General features: G+C 51.9%; 1 protein-coding gene across 7 annotated transcripts in view; it reads right to left on the minus strand.

Moving 5' to 3' along the window:
• Klc (kinesin light chain) overlaps window positions 1-24,798 on the minus strand; it is a 147,831-nt gene that overhangs the window by 81,492 nt on the left and 41,541 nt on the right. Inside the window, exon 1 of one of the 7 annotated variants that reach the window (XM_055073104.2) lies at window positions 6,182-6,651. The exons of 2 other annotated variants lie outside the window; for them this stretch is intronic. In XM_055073104.2, the coding sequence (XP_054929079.1) occupies window positions 6,182-6,210 (29 nt within the window). In that variant the 5' untranslated portion in view covers window positions 6,211-6,651. Of the gene's footprint in view, window positions 1-6,181; window positions 6,658-24,798 lie in introns of those variants that run through there. 4 more of the 7 variants (XM_050182187.3, XM_050182192.3, XM_050182190.3 and 1 more) reach the window with 4 other exon arrangements.

The following is a 24,798-nucleotide window of genomic DNA, read 5'->3' on the forward strand; positions in this document are numbered from 1 at the left end:
TAAATAAACAGGTAAAAAAAGGAGAAACATGTATTGTCTGGCAACCACATCAGTGGCACGGTTTATAAGACCACGGACAGTGCGTGAATAAACTGCATTACCTTCTGTGTTGCACTGTGCCTCAGTTCATCCAAGCATGCAGTTGAACGCAACACGAAAGCATGATACACCAACATCAGATCTTCTGCAGACATTAATACCAGTTGGGAAACTACCGAGTGTTCTGAAAAAAAAAAAAAGAATTCCAGCATACCCATGCCCTCCTCGCAAGCTGTTCTTAAGCAAAGCATCAGAATCGTTGTAGCATTAGAGAACAGGTGCCAAAAATCAAGATTATTGGCCTCTGCTCTTTGAACATCACCGTAGCCTTACTTTACTGGAGTCTACAAAGCGCAGAAGGATGGGACAAGCAAACCACAGATGACAAAGCACTGTTTTTAATGGTCCCATCCTTTCGTGCCGTTTAGAGTATGATACGTACCAGCTGGCCCCCATCAATGCTATAGTCGTACTCTACTTTGCCTCGCCAACGCCCTGCAGTGCAGTGAAAACTACAAATCATTTAAGCTAATCGGGCATGAGAGCTGGCTGCATGTCCAAAGAAACAGACGAGCGCCCACCCAATCCACACAGTAGCGTTTCCGTGACCTTTAACTCGTGCCAAAAGGGAGCGGTGGTGAACAATGTAGGAGGCCCACACCTTTCCCTACAATGCACGGCGCTAGTGAGATACAGTGTAGGTGCTCTCAAGAGCATTGGCCCTACCTACAAAGTGTACTAATTGAACAAACATTGTGTACGCCTTCCAATATAACGGAGTGCTCATATGGTAAGCTCAGATGGTAGAGCAGCTGCCCCGGAAGGGCGGTGGTCCCGAATTCGAGACCCGGACCAGGACAAATTTTTCTTCAACTTTGAAACTTTTCTTTCGAGGAACCAGTATGGGTTTCCTTTGTAGCAATTGCTACGAACGGGTGGATGTCCGATTTTCCCTTTATAAATTACTTGTCTCCACCTTGAGGGTTTCCACAGAACTATATATTAAGTCATAATGAAGTGCTGTCGAGGTGACAGTTAATGTGCTGCAGTACTATAAAAAGTGAAGTGAAAGTTTGGGGCGAGCTTATGCTGTCTTTTGGACATTGTATTTCAGTTACAGACACTGGACGAAGAAGTAAAAGAAGAAAACGCGCTTGTCGTCGTTTCTCTCTTTGAAGTGCCTTGCTCTATGCTTGGCCCTAGAATACAATGAGAAATACCGAGGGGATCGATTTTCTTTTTTACTCTTTCTTTATGTGGTGTAGCGAGCAGCGTTCGTCATCCATAAGCTCTCCGATCTCCGGGTCGCCAATACTCGAGGGTATCAGATTCGTCCGTCAATCGACCTCAAACACGAGCGAGTGGAACAAAACGATCACAAGACAGCAAACGTAAAGGAATATCCGAGCGGCGAGCGCACAACGCGGTTGAGTGGGTCCACCGCGCTCACTACCCGCCACACACCCGAGCCCGAACGCACGCGACAAAAAGGGCAAAATTAAACGTTCACAGCTGTGCGTACGCTAAAACTTCAACGGCCCAGTGTCTAGAGGGGTGCAGGAGAAAAAAAAAAGGAGAAAGAAAGAAAGGAAGAAAAAAAGAAGAGAGAAAGAGCCGACGACATTTCGCAGGCGAGGGTGGCCCCCGCCCGTCCGTGCGAGCGCTCGAATGTCGTCAGGCGGTGGTAATGAGCGACCGTAATCGACGGGCCCGTGAGGGTGGGGGACGCTTGCGAGGCCAGCGCCAAGAGGGAGCAGAGGAGGAAGCGCCGAGCCAGTGGGATCGACGGGCACCGTTATTAAGTGGGGCTGGGTCTGGGTCCCGATGAAAGGCCAAGGCCTGTCCGCCTTCTTCTCACACTGCAGGAGGCACCTTCTTTCTCTCCTCTCTCACTCACTACCAGATGGAGCTCTCATAAAGCCTCCACTTTCCCCCCATCTCCTTCCACTGCCCATTTACCGCGTCAAAGGGCTAACATGGTAAAACAGATTACGAGAGAGAGAGAGAGAGAGAGAGAGAGAGAGAGATAACACAGAGCAGCAGCTATTGGGGGAAAAAAACTAATCAATTCTGAAGCTTTACATGCCAAAACCTCGACCTGGTTACGAGGCACGCCATAGAGGGGAACTCCAGATTAAATACGACCACCCGGGGTTCGCACCCAATGCACGGTACACGAGCTTCTTTCCAGCCCCATCGGAATGCGGCCGGGATCTATTCTGCCCAGCGTATTGAAATTCGAAAAAACGTCGCATGAACGTTTTTGGTGGTGCACCTTGCTATCCCGCCCAAGTCTACGTCGCACGGCAAAGTTTACGTAAGCCCGAGAAAGTCGAGTCGGCTCGTCGGACCGACATATTGTAGGCAGGTTCGTGCAAACCACCACCAGGCTCGGGCGTAGCCGTCGAGCAGTCAGCTTGCAAGCGGTCAGCTCCTCCGGATGGGCCGACTCGCTCGACACGCCTGGCAAGTAATGAGCACCGTCGCTTCGGTCCGGCTCGGCTTGCCTCTCGAGTCGACCCGCTCACGTCGAGTTGACGCGAGCGAAAGTATTCGTCGAAACACTTGAGACCACTGCACGGGTGACGGCACCTCACGTCGGACTCCGTTCCACTGCCCGCGGGACACACGCGGTGATTTGGGCGAGTGAGAGCTGCGCCTTCCCTGTCGAGCCCTAGCCGGTACTGGGAGCGATTACAGTGCGACAGAGGTCCCAGCGGGTGTAATCATCTGCCAGAGAGTGCACGTTTGCTGAAGGGACGCATATTTCGCCGGCGGATTCCGAACAGGTTTCTCGCAATTCAGTTAATTCCTAGGCGGAATCCAAGCGATCCACAGCCGTGCTCTTCAGACAAATTAGCAGAATGTCCACCTCGCCTCGTGGCAAGCAAACGCCTGACACAATATAGGGAAACACTAAACCAGTTTAGACTGAGAAAGCATTCTTTGAGAACTCTACAGTCGTTAATTTCGGGATATTAAGGAGATTATCTGAATACAAAATGAAAACCAGAGTTCAATTTATTAGATTTCGCGCCGAAACCACAGCGCAGGTACGTGAATGTCGCGTCACGGAATACAGAGTAGTATTTTCATACTTTGCGGCCTGAGCCTCGTTGGCTGAGTAAACGTTCCCAAAACTGGCCATGCTCAGTCTTTGGCCCTCTTAGAGCACAGTGCTGCCCGGTTTTTCTTTCTTTGTTGCTGATAAAGGAACGGCTGAGCCCTGACAGTCACCGTCGGAACGCACGACGCCACGCGGTGCAGCCCGCCTGTCGTTCTCGTGGTGTCGTTCTTGGCACCGCAGACTGGCAATTTTCAACCACGGCTATCGGGTGACGACGCCGTTGCCTTCAGTGGCCCACTTGAGACGACGCTCACCAAGTGTCGCGGAGGCACCGGCCATCAACACCGCTTTCACCCACCAGTCTTTGCTCCAAAGCGTCACGTACATCGGCCGTTCCGGCTCCGTGCGCGTCGCTTTCGAAACACACAGTGCGCGTTCGGTACAAACTCCCGAGTTGCGTGCCACCGTTACACGCGACGACGAACCCGCGCGAGGGAACGAACACGTCGCAATCGACCTTGCAGAGTTGCCCAACATCGGCCAGCCGGACACAAAGCTACAGAGACGGAAAAAGGCCCCCTTCACAATCGATAGGAGCTTGGAGAAGCGGCCCAGCCCTGCCACCGCTACCAACAACCCTCTTCGTAAAGTGCGCACAACGGAAACGGTTTGACGTGAGCGCCGGCTGACGCACTGCTCTCGAATGCGTGTGCGTGCTGACGGGCGATCGAGTCGCTGTTGCCGTGGCAACTGTACGCCCGCAAACAAGGTACGCGACGCACGCGAGCAGTCAACGCGACGAAGCGAGCCTTCGACCTTGGGGACGATCACGGCGACGGGGCTTCAGGGGGGAACAGTGCGACTTGGTTTACTCTCGTTTTCTTTTTCCCCCTCGTTGTAGGATCATCCGTTCCCTAGGCGGGACGAAGACCCCATCCACTCGTAAAGGCTTCATCCCTTCTCGACGTCGCAGTAAATCCCGGTTTTCTGCGCTGGGGGCAGGGGCCTTCCTGCGCCAAATCCTCCCATACGGTGCTGTTGCGGTACAGCCCCTATCTAGTACACTGTAGTTGCGGCTACAGACACGCCCGGCCACCGCGCGCAAGAGCGCGTCATGACACCACTCAACTTTTGAGGACACACGTACAGGGGATATAGAGGGTAAATGTCGGAGAAAAGCACAACTTTATGGATGTAATTTAAGCATGTGCAGTCCCTCTAACGGCTGTTTCTGACCACGACCACGCAATCTGCTTCGGCCAACGTGAACCAGAATTCTTGTGCGCCTTTGTGTAGCGTATCCTTTGAAAGCCCGCCGCAAGTCGATGGGCACGGCCGAAAACCGTCCGCATAACCAACGAAGCAAGGCCCCACCCGAACAAAAGCGTCCTGCCTAGCGTCGCTAACCACACAACTTCTCTGGTGACAAGCGTCCTGCCTAGCGTCGCTAACCACACAACTTCTCTGGTGACACAAAGTATCCGCACTCAATCCTCCCCTAGATATAGAGTTCTTTCGGCGAGTCCGCGCAGCCTTTGCCAGGGTCTCTGACCAAGTGATACGATGGACGAGCATTTATCGCCCTTTCGCGTAAAATTGCCGTTCTACCTACACGTCTGGCATTAATTTAAAAAGGGAGCCGAGCACAAAATAAATAAAAGCAATGCACTCTCCTGTATACTAAGAGCCCATTCATGGGCCCCTACTGTTGGTACGTGTCGATGTTGATTGGATTTAACGTACCAAAGCATCACGGGGGTTTTCAGACACTGGATGTAGTGGAGGGTGCCGGCCCAATTTTGACTGCCTGGAGTTCTTTAACGTGCGCCAGTATGTCTACTACGTTGACATTTTGAAATTCCTCGTTTTCTTTTTCAGGTTTTACTCGATTTTTTAATAAAAATTCCCTGGCACTCTATGACAGCGGAGATTCAGACGCAAGGAAAACAATGGCTGCTTATTGCTTGCCAAGTTACTATACCGGCTCATAGTTTTACACTACTAGCAGTTAAATGCAAGTCATGTACGATGCGTTATAAGATTTGTGTGTGCCTTGCGTTTCACGATATTCAAACAACCCGGCCCGGCTCGCATTCACAAGACGAAGAAAGTAGACATTTATTTGAGCATTTTATAGGTTCAGTTGAAAACGTCGCTTCCTTCCGACATACCACTAGCTTGCAATAACCACTTTTTTTTCATTCCTTTCCTTAATTTCATTGATTCGGAGTGGCAATTTGCTATCCTTCCGCTGAATTTTCCACAAGTGATCCCTGAAAATCCCAGGCTTTCCACGATGCTGACACCCCGTGCACACAATGCTCGACACTAGTGTTTGTGTTCAGCCGTCGCCGGAATGTGGACAACGCAGCCAAGGAATAAAACCCGCGACATGCCACGACCACACTGCCGTTACTTCAGAGGGTACTGTCGTTGACCCGATTTGCTCGCGTACGCTGTCCACGCACACCACGTGAGTCAGCAAGCAGAGCTAAAAAAACACCACGGAATTCCGACCAGATCATCATTTAATTATCGCGGACAGAAGTTCGAAGTCGACCTAAAGGGCTTCGCGCTCAAACCAGCACATAAAAACGAGTTACAACGATAAAGATTTCATCAAGTTCGATGCGCTTGTCAGCGCACATGTACACACTAACCCAACATCACCGTGACGCCCAGGGAACGGTGACAACAGATTCTTCGCTGAATTCGCAACCAAACCCTTTTGCGATCGCCTCCCTGAATCTTTAAAAAAAAAAAAGAAAAAACTTAGGCCCTCTAAACTTCCCAGGCCCAACTGTACTATCGCTGTGGGCGACCACCTGCCTCTCCCTTCGCCATCTCAGAGTTTCGATTAAAGATGACGCAGCTGTCAACGCCCTTTTCCGGATGTTTTTCATTGACAGAGCAGCTCAGTTCCCAACTAACACCCCAAACAACGATCACCGGTACTGACAGAACACTTCAGGCGGGAGTGTCCTTCGAGACAGAGCGAAGGGAGTCCACCTGAAACCACGGGGTGCACACGTAAGGAAGGAAGGTGGCACAAAAAATCCGGGCAGGGTAACTCACAGCCTGTACTCCTTCATGGCTTGAGACATCGCTGCGGACGCATCACACGGTGGGAGGAAAGCGTGGTGCACGGACAGCAGCGGACGGTGGCCGCGGGGCACCTCAACCGACGGGCCGCGTAGCAGTCCACGAAGGAGGTTGCCCGGCGGCTTCTCATCGCAAACCCGTCATCACCGAGCGCACAAGAAGATACAGGGGCAACGTGCCGGCAATAAAAGCATTAAAAAAACAAAAAAAAAACACGGAAGAAAATGCACGAGGTCACGCACTCGCGAAGCAGCGTGGCCGACCGCGCGGCAGCAGTGGACCAGCAGAAGACACGACGTCTGCGATTTCGCCGGTGGTTTCGTCTGCACGCCGGCAAAAATGGCGTCGCCCAGTAGCGGCGGCGGCGCTGCGGTCGCCAGTGACGTCCCCGTGTATCGATCGAAAGGGGGGCGGTCCCCGTTCGGGGGGTTGCTGCTTTTCTTACAGCAAGCGCGGTGGCGAAACCAATGCTTTTGCTCCACTGCCTCGACAGGGACGGGTGCGTAGCGGCAAGCTGGCGCCGTACTGGCGACGATTGCGGATCGAATCCGGCAGACGGGTCGACCGACGGCGGTGAGTCAGACGCTGCTGTGCCAGCGGGAGGTCAGACGGTCACCAGGGGCGGCCAACATGTGTCGCCGGCCGCCGACCGGCAACCGTGCCAGCAGGAACGAAGTCCCTGTATACGCTTTTTTAAATGCAAATCCAGGAGCCTTAGGTAGGAAAACTGCTGATCGCAATAAATGCACGGTGTCGATTCCAACAGAACGCCGACGGAACACAAGTACTGCACCAAGAAGGTGCTGTTGGTGCAGACGTCGTGTACCCGGGACACGTGGTGCGGTTACCCTGCCGACGCACTGAGGTATTATAGCGGATACGCTCTTATTGTATGTTTAATTACACCACTGCCTGCAGAGCTACAAATGTGTAAGCTTCGTGCTTCTATTTTTTTCAAGGTTATCAATTTTTTGAAAATTTCTTTTAAAGAACGTAAGCCTTAAATCTATATTCCGCTTCCAACAGTCACTGGAATTGGACGTTTTCTCTCAAGTGCAATACATTTGATTAAAATCGGCCAAGTGGTTATTTCAGAAAAGCGTTTCTGCGTTTTGCATGTATTTGAATGGGTGGCATCGTATTTGGTTCCGAGCTAAAGCTTCCTCTTAATACCAGACCTATTTCTCGCGACAAAGACGGGCTTTTTTCGGTGTTGTAGAGAGGTAATTTCCTAATACAGGTAATTCTTTTTCTGTCGTTAGTGTTAACTTGCTTCTTTAAAGCGTTTCTTCTTTAACCCTTCGAGTACACTCACGCTGCAGGCACGCGCGTGGTCCATCAGTGACCGTCACTTGAGAGCCTCGGTCGACCCAGCCACGGAGGGCGCACTGCGCTAACGAGGTTTGCGACAGCGCGCTAACGTCGGCCGGTGTGTATGCATCAGCGGCGTCAAGGACGAGGCACGCAGAACAATTGAGTGGGGGCCTGCGCGGACCCTTCCCCGGGTGTGGACACGAGGCCGAAAGTGTTGAAGAAGCGCTTCCGCGTTGCTGGGTAGAAAACAGTTGCCGAAAATAATACGGCACACCTGCCAACGTGTGAACACTGAAATTCGTGAAAGTCTCGTGGACACGACAATAAAAAGAAAAAAATGGGGGAGGGGGGGGGGAACGTGCGCAGCGAGCGACGCGTGACGAATTTCACATTGCTCAAATACATTTGCATTCGTAGACTCTCTGTGATAATTTTTTTTTCGCCCTCTTTCCGATAGCCGTCTACCAACGGAAAATGGTCAGTGAGGAGTCTGCCACGTTAAGTTGCCAGGTGGGTGAGCCGTATGTTGCGAAGTTTCGCATTTATAATTTTTTCTTATATGTATTTAAACGTTGTTATAGGTCATTGGCGCTCAAACAAAAAAAAAACAATGGTATTACACCAGCTATAAAAAGTTACTCTCCCAACAAGAGTGGAAACAACAATTAGAATTGAACAAGAAAAAAGCGGGGGGGGGGGGCGATGAAAAATAATCATTGCTCTTAAAAATCCTACATAAAATTGCGCCACTTTAATCGGAATCGAGTCGTCAGCCGTACCCAAAAGTCCGCCAGCCCGTTGAACTCAATTTACGTTCTCCGCGCAAAAGCGACCCATACGAGCCACGGCCGGCCACCAGTGTACCGCAGAAAGAGCGACGCGGTGAGCGGACACGTTCGCGCTCCCTTCAGAACGAGCCCGTTCCTGCGCAGTCGCACATACCCCGCCGTCGTGCCACCGGCAAACAAGAGCCCCGACGCACCACACCGCAGAGCGCCCGTACGCAGCAGCAGTAGCGAGGCAAGGCATCGGCGATAACCCGTTACGAACGGCGGGAAAGACGTGGCCGAGGGGATGCAGCCCACGCGCGCGGTCGCTGCACATGCGGTGCACCGATAGTTCCGTGCAGTGCCGTGGATCCCGGAAACGCGCTTCTCACGATGACGGCAGCGATACGTTAGACCAGACAGTGCGCAGGCGAGGCGTAATACGCCACGGCAGACATACTACTTCCTTATAATTAAAAGAAAAAAGCAAAAGGAGAAAGCTACAGCGCGAGGCAAAAGAAAAAACACTAAAATTAGTTTTAACATACTAAAAATTATTCAACGTGCTCCATGTTTATTAAAGAATCGCAGACTGATGAACAGCTGATGTCGCTGACGCGCGGTTACACCGGTTAATCAGAGGGCACGAAAGATGGGCCAATTTTTTTTAAGTCGCTCAACGACTATTTCTCTCCGCTTTTTAAATTGGTATTGCCTTAAATTATTCGCAAATGAAAAATCGTAAAAGCTGGCAGGTATACGCCACGGCATGGCAATGCTTCAGGCGACACCGGCGCGCACGGGATTTTTTGAGGGTCAAGTCGGCTGCACGCATCTTACTGGGAGTTCAATGAACGTAACGACGCATACAGCCGAGAGCTCGACGGAATACCGTCTGGCGAAGGCAATACATACCTAAGCAGACATGAGCACCCGCCAAAATCACAATGTAGAAAGTTCAAGACCAAAGACACTGGATGAAATGTCACTAGATAAACGCTTCACGTTGCTTCTCACCAGACATGCTGCTGCTGCTCCGAAAAAAAAAAAAAAAAAAAGAGGATGTGTATAAAAGCTGTCGTCGCCTAGCTCACCGTGGCTTAAATTTCAACACACTCGACGCTCCCGACGCAGAACGAGTGATCTGCGCTGTGGAACATGCTCTGCGCTAAGTGGACCCGCACCTGCAGGAGGAAGCACGCACACCGGTAACTGGTGCTCCTTCGACGCTGTCAAATTCAAAGGCGGTCACCCAGCCTTCTTGCGAAAGGCAGGTTTTATAACGGTTACAAAGTAACAGTCGCATCGCGATTCTGCATGCCGACAAGAGAAATGCGGTCGTCCTCAACCGCACTGACCACGTCTACAATATGGATTCACTTCTTCAAGGTGGGTCGACGTACGTGGAAGTGAACAGGGACCCTGCTCGGAAGGTAGGCGCACATCTGCCGAAGTTGCTCACCGGTGTATTCGTTTTTGTGCCTCGTGAGCAAAAACACATTGACCACCGGCTACGCTGCCACAAAAGCTCTGCCACCGCCTTGTACGGCTTGCCGAAGGTACACACGTCAGATTTACCTATGCGTCCTATAGTGGATTTTACGCGTTCGCCGCCTGTCCGGATACCTTGAAAACGTGCTTCGTCCTCTAGTAGGAAGAACTTTGACGTTTACGAAGGACTCGCAGCATTTTGCCGAAAACTGAACGGATGCAACCGTCGACAATGATCACGCAATGGTCTCATTTGATGTAAAATCCAGGTGTCCACGCGTGTCCTGGTCGAACTTGCCGTGAAATGCTGCAAAAACGTTTTAGAATGTGATCACACACTGCCTTTCCGCACAGTCATGGACAGGAAGACCTGTGCCGTATCCTGGACGTTTCATTACGCAACATCCACGTTGTGTTGAACAACTCTTTCGGAAGAACACGTCTATGGAACGGCCACGGGTGCTACGTCCTATGTGGTTTGCGCTAACCTTCTGCTAGAAGCTATTGGCAACTGCAGAATCCGCCACTTGTGCTGGCAACACTGTCCAAATAAACTAGGATGGCTACGGCATCCAGGTTCACGGCGGCTCTTTCGCTTGGCGCTGTGGTCACGTTACTCCTTTGTGGCGTGGAATCGAGGTGTTTCGTGGAAGCCGACAGGATCTTTGCCGCCCATCACCTTGTTTGGGTCGGTCTCATGAATTTGAAGGACGAAATCGAGGAAACAGTTGCGTTATGCGTGCAAACGTCCGTCCTGCCAAGCGAGCCGCATCAGTTCTTTTTTTAAAGCCAAAGAGCCTTTCAGGCGAGGCGGAGGTTAAAAAAAAAAAGGAAGTTTTTGTGCGCAGCGAGCCTCTACGAAAGGTGGAAGCACTTGTTCGCGGCCTTGCTTCACTGCTACAGGTGCGACACTTGACTGCGTTCGACGTTCATAAGGAACTCCGCCTTCGTGTTGCAGTGTATCACATATAGCATCCCGCAATAGAGAGGCTGTTGTGCTTTCAGAAGACATGCACGGATATTCTGCACTGATAGAACGAGGCTACTAACTAAGGTTACACGGTCAGTGTGTCTCGGTACGAAAACAAACGAAAGTGCTATTTGTGAGTCGGGGTGCACCTTCTTCTTAAATTTAGCTGATACGTGGGATGAGGTCGTCTGCGTCGGATGACTGGTGCTTATTCGTGCCCGCAGTACGCAGTGTCAAGAGCTTGCAGGGCCCGGGCTTGGGAACACCCGCCGCCCATAGGAATCCTCAAATCCGGTGAAACTTGAGTGGTGAATAACAACCAGTCGGACCAAGTTGACTTTCTTCCAGCAGGCTTCCAAAATTTAACGAGGGTTTTCTTTAGTTGTATTAGCGTAGATACATGACTTGGAAACGACCTGAACCAGTTGTAATGAAATTTTCCTGTGTGCACAGTGTCGGAAAGCAAACTAGCGGTGCTGCGCGCAAGTCGAACGCTACAAAGATGGAACTATAGCGCTGTTTGCGGCTGCTTCTAAATTTATCGCTAGGAAATAAACTGACAACTCACCGCATTGAATTAGAAAACAGCATATTCTGCTTGTGACGCTAAACTAAAGCATGGTACGAAAACGATACGTCACCTCGCGGCATAACACGCGTCGTGATCAACTTGTGACATTTCGAGGTAGTTATCATTCCTGCTACCGGCCATGCATGCAGACAACAGCACGTTAGCGAGAATATTCCTGCTGCTTAGAGCATTAGTAACAATACACCTAAACTGGAAGCGAACAAAACCAAATGAAACTCAAGCACGCAGTCCTAATTCATCAAAGCGCCTGCCTGAACAAAGTAGACTCTGCAATTTGAAACGCCATCACGATATTTAAAACAAGCAAAAATAAAGCAATGCTCTACTCGATGGAAAGAAAGAAGTCGTCCCGGTTTCGAACAAGGCGGTAGCGTATCGGTCACCTTTTTGCAATGCGGAAGTTTTTTATCGAAGTGGATCTCCGATGCGCGCCGTCTGCATCTTTCGCGAAAATACGAAATCATACGCTGCCGTCTTACCACCGCGATGACACGCAGTACAGAAGTATTTCGACGTCCTTATCTCTTTCATTTTCGGCCTAGTTCGCGGCAGCATCACGACGAGGCAGTCCGCACACACGACACCCTCTTCCGCTTCAAGCCTGAACCCGGACGTGGCCTCCGCGATCAGCTCCGGCGGCGCGCCAACGGAGCCGATCGCGGAGGCCACGACCCGGATCGGCTGTTTCTCGGCGCGGCCGCTAGGTGGCGACCATTTACTACGGCTCGGCACTGGTATCTTTCGATACGGCCCCCGGGATTTTTGTTCGCTACATCGACGATTGCTTTCGCGTAATTCGCCGCAGTGACGTCGCACGACTTTTGGAGCACTTGAAATCCATCGACACAAGTATCCAGTTTGCCGTGGAAGAAGAAGAGAAAAATGGTTTCATTGCTGTTTCTGATCGTTCTTAGTGAGCGTACAGACAAAAGGCTTGCCAGAAGCTTGTGTGGCAAGCCCTAGCATACTGGGAGGTACCTCGATTTCCAGTCAAGGCCCCCCAATCGGACATGAACGGTCAGTATATAGTCTGAGCACTTTTCGACCGGGCCCAAGTCCAGTAACTGAGCTTTATAAGACAGGACTTGAGCACTAATGGTTCTCTTCGCCCCCTACTGACCCAACAGAAACGTCGGTCCTCAGCACCTGTCCGTCATGCGGCCTTAAAGAAGAAAAAAAGAACGCGCTGCTATCCCGTGTGCACGTGCCGAGGCAGCGGGCAGGATATTTTCCCTCCAGGAGGTTTCGCGGCCAGTGCGCGTGGTGGGTGACCCCATCGAAAGTGACCTTTGTCAAGGCGTTTCTTACAAGATTTCTTGTAAAGACTGTGACGCAATCGACATCGGTGAGTCGGGTAGTATTAGGAAAGCAGCAGCTGCAGCACGACATGACAAAAGCAAACACCGCATCGAATGCGCTAGCTGATAATCACGAGAAGGTAGACCACGTCGTCAACTGGGGCGCAGCAGCTATCATCGGCGGGGAAAAATACAAGCTTGCACCGCTCGAATCATTCTACACCCGGAGACAACACAACACGTGATCAACGGGATACGGGGCAATCCACCAGCTACCTGCCCACGCTCACTGCGTCATCTTCGCAGCGCATAAGCGAGGACTGCGCAATTTCGCTGTTTTTGTGAACAAGGAGCGCTTAGGGTCCTCCAAACGCCAATCGTTGTTTTTCTTTTTATTTTTCCTGATTTTGGCGAGTGAAATTTATTTCTACTTCAGAACGTACCAGAAACCTAGAACGCGCACAGTAACTGAGCGCGTTCGATCTGCTGCTGAGCATGAGGCCACGGGTTCGACTCCCGGAAGAAGGGGTTCGAATGCAACAACACCGAGCTTTGCAAGTGCGTCTATTCTTATGTGCTGTTCTCTGTTGTGCAACTGTGCTTCGGTCAGGTCTTCGGGTCTGACCTCATCCTGACGGAGTATCTCCACTCTCCTCGTGAGCTGGTTTCGGACGCGGAAAAGCCCGTGCGTCAACGAATCGATAAATAAATCAACCTTTGCCGCCCGTTAGCGTCCTTGTTGCGACGCGTGGCGAGAGCCTCGGTCTTTAAAGCGCACCGCGAAACGTCCCACGAGCGAGTCGCAGTACAAGCTACGAGAGAAGCGCAGTCCCACGAAATGGCTACGTCGTCCGCTCAATAGTAGGCATACGTCATCAGCGTTCAACGCGGAGTATATTCCACATTTTTTGTCTTTACCGAGGAAACTTTCCCATTGAGACATCTCATTCAGGTTACCATTACTGAACGGTTACCCGGGCGGGCATCGTTCCATATGTCGAAGGTTGTGCGAGCACTCTAATAGAACGGGGCGTTTCCGGTAAGAATGGACAACCGTGCCCGACCAAGTGGGCAGAGAAGAGCTGTGGGCCGGAAATTCCACGGTCACAAGAAGACCCCGACACCGCGACTACCGTATATCCCCCACGTGGCGACCACTGCGCACCTACCCTTCTAGGCCTCGTGCACAGAATTATGCCGACGTGGAGCAGCAGCCTGCCTCCCCCCCACGGCGGCGCCCGACTTCTTTCCGGCGCCGCGTGACCACAATGCTAATGGCGGCGCGACGAGGCACTTGACGAGAGCGGCGCATGAGGGGCGCCCCGAGTGTCGCAACGATGCCTTCCGTGGCGTGAAAAAAGGCCAACACCGGAAGATGGCGGGAAAGCGCGCTGCGTACAGCAGTCTGGCTGCACGATGGGCCACCTCCTGTACCCTTCGGGCTGTAACTCCTCACAGAGACGGCTCTTCCGCGCGCTCCTGCAGCCTTCGCCGAAGGCCTCACTGATCGCCTCTGACCGCACCTCTCCTCACTACAGCTTTTCATTCCCTTTCGCCCCTGTACAGCGCAGTTGAAGTGTCCTCTGCTGAGAGACGATTACTGTGCTGCACTTTATCCGATTTTCACCCCCTCTCTGTTAAAGATCTCCTTGCACGGAGACACAATCGGAAACCAGAACGCCAGACCACGGGGACGCGCCAAACTGTTCAGCGCGCCGGTGTGTCGGCGGTCGCCCTCTGCGTATATAGACCGCGTATTCTCCTCGACAAATCGTCGCAAGGATAAAAAAAAAGAAAAGAAAAACGACGAGGAGGAGGACGAACGAACGTTCGCTATGTCTGATTAGTGAGTGCCAATGCATCCCTCGCCAAAGACTCGGTAATCCGGCTGCACACGCTCCTCCACCTCGGCGCCACAAATCGCGAGGAGATAACAGCGGCTGTTAGCACGGCGTTCATCTCGACGTCGTATTTATCGCGCTCGCAGCAAGGCTTCACACCAGCTGGGTCCTACGCAGCGCCTCGGCCAGCAAGCGATGCCTCCGCGCTCTTTCTGCCCGCACGGATCCTGCGGAAAGCATACCGGTTCGGTTCTATAGCTGCGTCGCGCTTGGTCACGACGGGGACTCGCCGCAGACTGTCGATGTGTCGTCTCGACCGGCGTGTGTGCATTAACAGGCTCCCACGGCCACCAACCTACTTTTGGCGGACACGAACCTACTTTTGGCCCGTGTGAGCGCGCTGCCAGAACATTGTGCGAGAAGGGCAAATTAGGACGGCCAAACTGCAGTATACAGTAGCACACGCGGAGGGAGACAGCCAGCGCAGCAGATATACAGTTATACGCAACTGACTCGAATTCTGACCATCGCCAAACACGTTGCAGCCGTCGAACGTCGCGTGTCCCAACCACCGCGATGGCTCAGTGGCTACGTGGCGCTGGGCTCCGAGCACAAGGGTACGAAAGAATACTTCGAAGGTACCGTCTCGGATCATCTGTCTGGATTGTGGCGGCAATGGGAACATCGACGTGCCGGTCACATCGACGGAAACGAGCATCGTTTTATTCCAGAAAGACGGAATCGTTTTGTCACGCCGTAATGACGGTGACGAATGCAACTGCCAGGATCGCGTCCAGTAATCCATGTTACGGCCATGCGTACGAGTTTTAATGACAGAACGCGAACCCAAAAATTCTGCTTAAAATGTGTCTGCTCGTTTACCAACGAAACCACTGCACGTTATGCACTTCGAATAGTGGGCTCCCCATTGAGCTACAACATAGGAGTTCATTGAAAAACGCTAGACAGGTCATTCAATAGTACAAACGTATGTGCTGTTTGCCTTTGGTGTCCCTTTTATATACTGTTATAATTTAGCTCAGACTGCGAAAGCATTTCAATACTCGATGGCTAGTCCCGAATCCATATTACTAAGGACCCCAACTGGATGGAGCAAGAGGACATACGTAACGAGGTTCAGGGCACACCTAAATACCCGGTTTGAAAAAGGTTGGCCCCTCAGAGCACCTACCAGAAGAACGAAAATGAAGCTAAAGTCATTCTTTTTTTTCTCTAAACTCGCGTCAGAACTCCAGCGTCACTACGTCACAGATTTCAATGCATATCTTTTTCTATTTTAGCCGTTATGGCACAGCAAAAGTTATTGAAACATTTGCAAACAGTGCAGTCTACCTTTGACGATACAAAGCTAGCTAGGCCCCGAGCAGATGGCGTCACAATCTATGACGTCACGGAGAGCCGGTGCGGAAGCTCCGCGGAGGCGTCGCCACCAGTCTTCACGCGTCGTTCTCTCGGCGACCAGGCGCGCTCTCACGGCAAGAGCAGATATTTTTGGCCTCCTAGAAGGAGAGTACCGCCCTTGTCACACGGGCACCCGGAAACTCCTTTGAACACCGTCTACCTCGAGGCAGGTGCACTCGGTTTCACACGGCAGCCCTTCCGCGGAGCGTTCGGTCAAGGGAGGGCGCGAATTCCCACTGCGACTGAAGGGAATACTCTCGTGCTCCTACTGGTTTTTGTTGTAAAACTGAACACTTAATTATTGTTTGTATTAAACCTGATGAGTGAATTGAGCGAAATGACACAAAAGTTCAAGCACTACTGAACAACAGTTATACTTACTGCTGCCAAATTACTCGGCACCTAGGCCGCTTGGCGCCATGTTTTCTTCGTCTTTCGGGGCCTTTACAAGTGAAGCCGACGGAAGCGGGTGGTGTCGGCTTGTCGGGCTGGAATATGCCCGTCGAGTCCGTGTAAACACTAGCCGGTTGGGCAGAACAAGCGTCGAGTCGGGCTCAGTCGGCCCGACTGAATCGGGTGGGTTCATACAGCCCGACCCGTCTGCAGCATGCATGTAAAGGGTCGGGCCCGCCCACTTCGAGATTTGCACGGGACCACTGTGACGTCACGATTTAGGCGTCGGCAGCCGGAATAGTGTCGGCACAAGACCGACAGAAGGCACTGTGCAGTGCAACCTCGTCGTAGAGATGAGACCCACTAAACAGAGCTGTTGCAGACGGCATGCAGCCCAGTTCCAACACCTCGGTGCCTCGGCTCGACGCTGTGTGCCGTCGTCGTCCAGACTCGTCAGGAGCGAGTACGTGTAAACGCAGCCTTTGTCGTGCAAGTCGTGCAGTGAGTGGCCGGTGCGGTCACACACGGCTGACACCGACACAGTACGCAAAATAAAAGGAAAGCTCACGAGGTCACCGTGCACGAAATGTTGCCTCCTTTAGTATAGTTTGCAACGGTTCGAGCAGCGCAGAACGCAGAGCCAACTCGCCACGCCGTAAAGCAAAACAAAGATAGCACGAGGTGGCTATGACGTCGCTGTCAGCACTGCTAATGTTTAGCGAGCGCAATCTGAACTTTAACGACGCGTTTGTTTTTCGCGTTAAATATATTGAATAATATTCTTTTATGGAAGGAGCGTTAATTATAATAGCTACGAGCGTAATTAGACGTTCCATTCTTGCACTTCTAGAAAAACCATACATCGCTGAACGCGCCTCTGGCGGCTTCGAAAAAAATTTTAAAAAAAGATGTTATTGGCCATGCGGCACTACCACAACTTCCTTGAGGTCGACCTCCATAGGTAGTCTCGCACTCCCTTATCTTAAAGTAGTTCGTGTGACACGGGTGTAGCTCAATAAAAGTTAATTTTCATTTTTCCTATTGTGTACCCTAAGAACTTCCTTCAGGGTGTAGACAAGGATTGGAACGATAAAGTGCGTCGACCTCTCCAGTGGTTTTGCTCGTGAATGCCGCTCGTGCTGGTAGTCCGTGCCCCGCTCTAGCGGTCGGTACCAAACGCCGATGACTAATAAACGCCTTTACAAGTGGTGGACGGTGTCTCGGCCTACAACGTCCATCCTGGAACTTCGATGCCGTACGCTACGCTCAACCATGCCTGACGACCCATCCCAGCAAACCCCTCCTGTACTACATCCCAGCAACGCCTTTACAAGGGCTAAAAGCTGCGGTCTGCAGCTCGATTGGTCCCAGGACGCGCCGCATTTGGCACTTGCAGTAAGAACACCCTCCTTTATTTAGTGTTCCCTTAAAGAATGCGAAAGTGTAAGAGCGCCCCGTGGCAGCTGTTGACAAGGAGGCACCGGGACTTGTAGAAAGGGAGTAAGCCCGCAAGTAGAGAGATGGCCACTGCTATATACCGTGGAGAGGCAAAACATGCACCATTCTTTGAGTAAAATTCTAAAAAAACGCACAAGTGCGCCCCGGCTACCTCTGCGGCTACTTCCAACTTTAAACGGCACATTTTTTCTTCGTAAACCCCTTCGTCTATATAGCGCTGCTCTGTTCTTCGGCCTTCGCAAAGCAGGCTCGGCAGAGCGTACGCGGGTGGACAGCGCCGAACTAGCGCAAAATGGCGACTCGGCGGGCCACAAAGAAAAGCTGCCGCCGGCGCGGCCGCCTTTCGGGTCGGCCGAGAAGCCCCGCTTTGGCAGCCCCAGTGACACACACGCGCGCACAAAGGATTCGTAAAAAGGCAGACCCGAAAACTGGGTCACCGAGCACGTACTCGCCCGCGAGCGCCGAAAGCGCGCGAATGTCGACGCGCACAAACAGCAGAGGGAATCGGCCGCCGGAAGGCGAGGGGGGCAGTTACACGAACTCGAGACGAGGAAGACGGATCAGCGGCCGAGAGATCCAAGTTCGTCGCTTCCCTCAAATGAGCGACCTTCATCCGTCTGCCCCGTGTGTCCATCTATAAATGGTGGCGTGTCATTAACTACAGGGAGAGCGACGCTGCGTAGCTGGAGCTGCACAAGGGGTTGGGATTGAGGCCACGCGGTCAGCTGTGAGGATATATATATATGTAAGAGAGAGAGAGAGATCTGGAGAATCGCTTTTGTTTTCTTTTATGTCGTCCTCGAACCAAATGCGCAGTGAACAGTGCGAACACACACGAGTTGGCTGGCTGCCGGAACCAACAGTGGCCATCGTCCCTGGCCGGTTCCGTTCCGATGGAGTTCGCCGAAGGAGGTCCAATGAGAAACTATGAGAAGGGGGGATAAAAAAGCGGTTGAAGGAGAGCGAGAGGAAGGCAGACGGGGCTTTTCAAACGAGCTCCATTTTGGGCTTCGACCGTAGAAAAGTGGAACGAGCAAACGAGTCTCTGGGGAAATGTGGTGCAGTACGTGGCCCTAATACGTACGTCATGCAACACTGAAAAAAGAAATTAAAAGACCTCCGCAGACAGGAGAAAAAATGAAGGCCATTATATAACAGGCACTGATCCTTCTGAAAACTAGCTTTTCAGAAGAAGAAAAAATCATCGACAGCAGAGCGTTTTCTGGAAAGAGCCGACCCTCGAGGAAATAAATATTCGCGCAATCGTCTATTTCCTCCTGACACACAAGACGCCGGCGCACGTCTGGATTAACGTGACAAATGTGTTTCAGCTTGGCGACTATAGCGTCAACAGAAGAAACAAGCGTTGAGAGAAGAAACAAGCGTTGAGAGAAGAAACAAAGGCGTTGGCTGTTGCTGGTTATCGTGGAGAAACGAACTACGCCTGTTAGATTGAATCTTTCTTTGTTCGGTAGCGCAGCGCAGCATTTCTTCGGAGATGGCACAAGAGCCGCCACGTAGCCCTTTGCTGGAACTTCCAAGGTTCGAAATTCAAGAAATACAAAGTCTTCGCTTTCCCCGTCGCGGAATAGCCTGGTGGACATATGGCGCTGCGCTGTCGAGCTCGTGAGTTCGATCGCGGCCGCGGTGACCCCATTTCGATGACAGCGAAATGCAACCCCAGAGTGGTCAAAATTTAATCCGGAGTCTGCGACTACGTTGCCTCGAGTTTTACTGTGGCAAAAGGTTAACGAAAAAAGGGAAGAGGAGGGACGAAGTGCTTCGTCCGCCCGCGTCCCTCTTACGTCATCTCTTCTGCCAGTGTAAAACCCGGCGCAACGTATAATCACGAACGTGCCGCTTTACTTAATCCGGAGTCGTTCACTACGGCGTGCCTGATAATCGCATCATGGTTCTGGAACGCAAAAAACCCGAATTTAAATTCATTGTGATTTTTCCCAACAAGCATTTTTTTTTTCCCGCCAAATGATTGGAAGAAGGTAAGTTTCAAAGACTAACAATATCAGTTTACGCAGTTTTGTGGTTTGGAGTCCTATTATGGAACATCGTTCCTAGTTTCACGCACGTAAAATCTATCACCACCAAAAAGCGATTTCACGCCCGCTGCAGGACGGAGGCGTCGCCCAGAGATTTCCGAATGGCCCGGTATTGCGCCAGCTGACGTCACCTTATGCCTGCACGTTTCCTAATTTCAGCACGCCATCTAATTCTCTGCCGCCGTCGACTACGCTTCTGTTTCCTTGGCACTCATCCGGCGACTCTCACGGAACGTCGGCTATATGCCTTAAGCGTTACGTAGCCTGGCCAACTTTTAACCCCGTGGGTCCACTGTCCCACAGCTTACGTGAGGGACGGTGTTTTGTCCCCGCTTTGCCCCCCCCCGGATCCCGAGCTGTGCCGAAAAGCGTGCCCCGCGTCGCCGAATCGGCTGTTCGCGTTCTCGGGAGCGGTGGCGCAACCTTGGAAAAGCACTCGAGGGGCAACGCAATACACTTTCGGAAATGAGGCAGGAGCACGTGCGGTTTTATAACGGTTCCGAAAGTGAACGGCTCCCCTGCCCACGCCTCATTGGTCAGAATGGCGCTTCTTTTGCTGACGAAAGCACGATTCTAAGCCCTTCTATAGAATGCACGACCACGTCCGACTCGTCCGTTTCTTTCTATCCACCTACGTGTTATTTCTCGACGCGTTGCCAGCGGACTGTGCAGCCAAGCCAAAGCGCACTGACCACGGCGCGCCTTTCGGGCAGTCTTGCTGGCCAGGCATGCATGTGGTGTTGGATGCGTGCGTACTAATGCCGAGACGCAGCTGCATGTTTACAGCAGAATATGTCTGCATATGGGGTCTCTCCCTATTTATTGGCATTGACAAAACTGACAGGAAATGCTGAATTCAGTTCCTATCTCCGACGGAAGTTGCGAAAATTCTGCAGCGTTTTAGTGACTTTCTGTTGCATTCGCCAGGCTTAATGTTCAAATGCGATTGAACGCCACGCGTACTACTTTCTGCAAGCATAGAATAACGGCGCACGCAGGCATATATATATATATATATATATATATATATATATATATATATATATATATATATATATATGGTCTGGCGTGCAGATGCTGGCGCCTTGCGGCCAATAGCGCAACTGTGTACAACGCCGCTATCATTGTTAACAGCGAGTGCAAAACACGTCGACCATGCAGCACAGGCGCACAGTAACACAAAAAAAGTGCATCAACAGAACAAAGCACTCCGGCTCTTCATTCCCCAAGCGTTATCCCTCAAACGAAAGGGTCCGCCTATACGCGGGGCCGTTAGAGTGACTTTCGGCGCCGTTTCCTCCTACCGTCAACAAAATATATAACGACGTATCTACGGACATCGTATGGCGGATGATTCGCGCTGCAACTTTAATCGATGTTTTACAACCCGAGTTCGCCCCAAATTCTGCAAGGAACGTATACGGGCCATTCTTTATTGAACACGTTATCCGCCACGCTCCTTGAAATTGGAAGGCGTACTGAAGGACACCGACAACGTATCCTTGGAGAGATGCTCTGCCATGCAACCAGTGTGTATCCAGAGTATTTCGTGGCCAGAACGTTCAAAAGTGGGAACGGACGCCGCTCCACCAAATTGCCCAAGAGTGCGAGTTGAAAAAGGTGAGTAAAGTTGAAAAAGAGTGCGAGTTGAAAAAGGTGGGAGAAGAAAAAGGTGGGTAAAAAGTGACCATAGGATGGATAGGTGGGCTAGTTCGCAACACATTATTAGAAAGCCATTATTATTAGAACGCTCTTTTATGCACTGAGACACAAAAGTAAGTGGAACGCCCAGTTATTACGTCCCTGACTTTTGCAAATAATACCTGGAAACCGGTGTCATCGTTGAAATTCATTTCAAATGGATACCGTTTGCGAGGTCACCGGCTACGTGCCATACGTAAATTGCAATAGGTGTCATAAAGTAATTAATTACGAGGTTGATTAGTGAAGTTTTCTGAATTCGTTGAATGAGTTTCGATTTCTCGTGCCAGCAATATCCGTCTCTTCGAATAATCCAGCTCAAGGACAAGGATTACATTATCTACCACTGGCGAGTTGGAAAAAATTCCAGAAAATTAAAAAAATTATCAGCCCATATGGCACAACTCACGGTGGTCTGCTCCGGAAAACCGTCTGCTGCACTTCGCTCTTCGAAGAGCCAGGAAATGTGTCGAGTGAGCTCTCGAACAACACTTTGCACAGAATGTAGCGAACGCGGTTTAAATCACGGACACGGGACCTCGGAGAGGAGCGACGCAATGCCAAAGCATTTCTCTCGCATTTAGCGCTAAATCGTATAACGTATACGTCGGTCGTGCACACGACGCACGGAGGCGCAAGGCCAATCGCAAGTCGGCTTCGACGGAAAGGAAAGCAGTACCGCGCTGCTAGAAAGAAAGAGAGAGAGAGAGAGAGAGACGGTTATTAAAGTGAATCAATAAAACGCAACGCCGATAGTGCTTGGCGTGGGGTGCACGGGCTCTGTACATTGTTTTACTCCTCCGTAGCCATAGCGACAGCGATGCAGCGATGCAGCAGATGGCTTCGACGCAGACGGGCATCGCGGTGTCGGTGGCCGCGAGCACCGATGAAAGCATGCGGCTCTCGGGTGCCATATCGTCCGACGTGCGTTTCCGACGAGAGTGTGGGCATTCGGGTGAGGTCGCCAATGGCCGACCGTATGCAGATGCCACACGAAGCGGACTTGGTCACGAACGAGAGCACGGCGTAACCGCTTCGAGAAACAAAAACGACGCCGAACCATACGCACGTCCGAAAAGCAAATCAAGACGCGAACGCACACGCAACCGCCACGAGGAAAAAAAAGAAGCCAAGTCCGCCCCCTTTTACAGTAAGCGGAAATGGCCACTCGGCCCGCACACCCCGCTGTGCGAATCGTCGCAGGCGGCTCGCTCCAAATGTGCGGTAGCGGAACGACTTCGTTTATATACGCATCGATGCAACGAAGTACCCAGCACGGACTGGGCCCAGGCAAAAGCACGGATCCCAACTCGGATTATACAGTTGGTTTACTTCGGCGGCTTCCAACCGGGAAACAGGGGCAGCCTGAAGGCGGCTAGATGACTTTGAGAAACTACAACAGCGCCAATTCTATCATTTCCTTTGTGCTTCCTGCGCTTTCTTCATTACCTTGAGCCATTTCTTCCACGTTGCTTCCACGTACCTCTCCTACCACGTTCAAAAAAAAAAAAAAAAAAAAAAACAGCGAGACGCTTTTCGCGTTGCAGCAGTCGTCGCACCCAGCGCATCTCCCTGCCACGACGCGCGACGTCTTTCTTTGGCAACGTTCCAGCTGGTATACAACAAACTCCGCGGTGTTGCCTACAGATCAGGAACTGTGTCCACGCAGCTTCGTTTAGCGCAAACGGGAGCGTCAGTTCCGACTGAGTTTCTACTTTTGGAACGCCTGGCGATATTAAAGACATAAACAAACGACGTCGTCAAGGAGCCAAAGGTGACAAATGCGCATCGCAAACGCATCGTCCCGTCAACGGTTTCGACCGGGTCTCGGACCGGGCCAACAGGCGACCTTGGAACTAGGGACAGAAATGACCCTAACCTCAGGACGCCAGAAGGACGCCGAAAGAAAAATCAAGGAGTGGGGGGAAAAATTGGCTGAAGGCTTAGCTTGGTTAAGCCTGGAAGATTGCGAAAGCAATACTCTTGGCTGCGCCTTGGTTCGGCTGATGGTGTGGACATGGTTGCCCTTTGTTAAACTTATGGCTATACATCGTCCGACATAGCGCAAGGCAGCGCGCCGACCACTGCGAGGAGCCGAGATGTAGCCCATTTATCCTGCTAGCATGACGTCACACCAGCGAGCGCCCTCTCTCGGCAGCGCCGCAGCAGCGGCACGCAAGGCTTCGCCTCCACCATCGATGCCGCGAGCTGGGGCCCAGTCTCTCGGTCTGGCGTGACGTCACACGGTCACGTGACGCGCAGCTGTGTAAGGAGGCGCCACGACCACCGATGGGCCGAAAGTGCGAGCAGAGTATTGCTTTCGCAATAAAAAGAAAAGAAGCACAGTCGGCAGCTGCCGCGTTCCGTAAGAATCCGTGCCACTGCTTCCACGCAGCGCGTACGGAGGATCTATGCAGGCGTGACACGAGACGCGGTGCACGAGTTCGACGTCGGCCACTGCCGACACACGCACGCGTTCTCCCGGAGTCCCTCGAGTCGCGAGGTTTCCGGTTCGCGTCGCTTTTTTGCTTGCACACATGCCCGCGCATGTTGGGAAAGTTAATTGACGCCGGTCAGGGTCCCTATAGTTAGAAGCACGTTGGCGTGACTACCCTTGCAGCTCGGTCTCGGATCGTATGCTATATAAACCGAACTTCCCTTGCGTTAATATGCGCTGCTTTTCGCAAAAGATGAAAGAAGAAAAATAAAAAAAGCCGACTAGCGAGCTTTTCTTTCTTTTTTCTATGTTTTCCCCTCTTGCTGTGTTCTTCGAAAAGCGACGCACTCAACCAGAAATATAGTGTACAAACTGTCCACTGCACAGACGCTTCGTCGTACACGGCCTGGTTCGAGACTGCACGACGCCGGTGCTTCCCTCCTTCGAGGGTGCGCGCACTAAATGGCACAACGGGACAAACACGCCGCAGTCTCACCCTTGGGGAGATCCCGCGTCCAAGTCAACCGTTTGTCCGGAGGAGCGCGCCGCTACCACGACGTTGGCGAGACCGCGAATCGAACGGGAGGGACAGCCCGGAGCCACGGACCAGACACACACGCATCGCAACTCGGCAAGACCACGGCCACACATGAGAGCGCGCACCGCGCGTGAAGGACACGTACCGTGGTCGACGGCGCACCGTTCGGGGAGAGCAACCACGAGCGTGTACCCATAATTTACAAGTACTCTCTCTCTCGCGCGCGGGAGAGGTGACCCGCACAGGAGGAGAGCGCGTTACACGATGCGCGCAGTGGGAACTGCCACAATCGCGCGACAGGCACATCGTAA

This window comes from Dermacentor andersoni, chromosome 7 (genome assembly GCF_023375885.2).
Source record: "Dermacentor andersoni chromosome 7, qqDerAnde1_hic_scaffold, whole genome shotgun sequence".
Classification (NCBI taxonomy): domain Eukaryota; kingdom Metazoa; phylum Arthropoda; class Arachnida; order Ixodida; family Ixodidae; genus Dermacentor; species Dermacentor andersoni.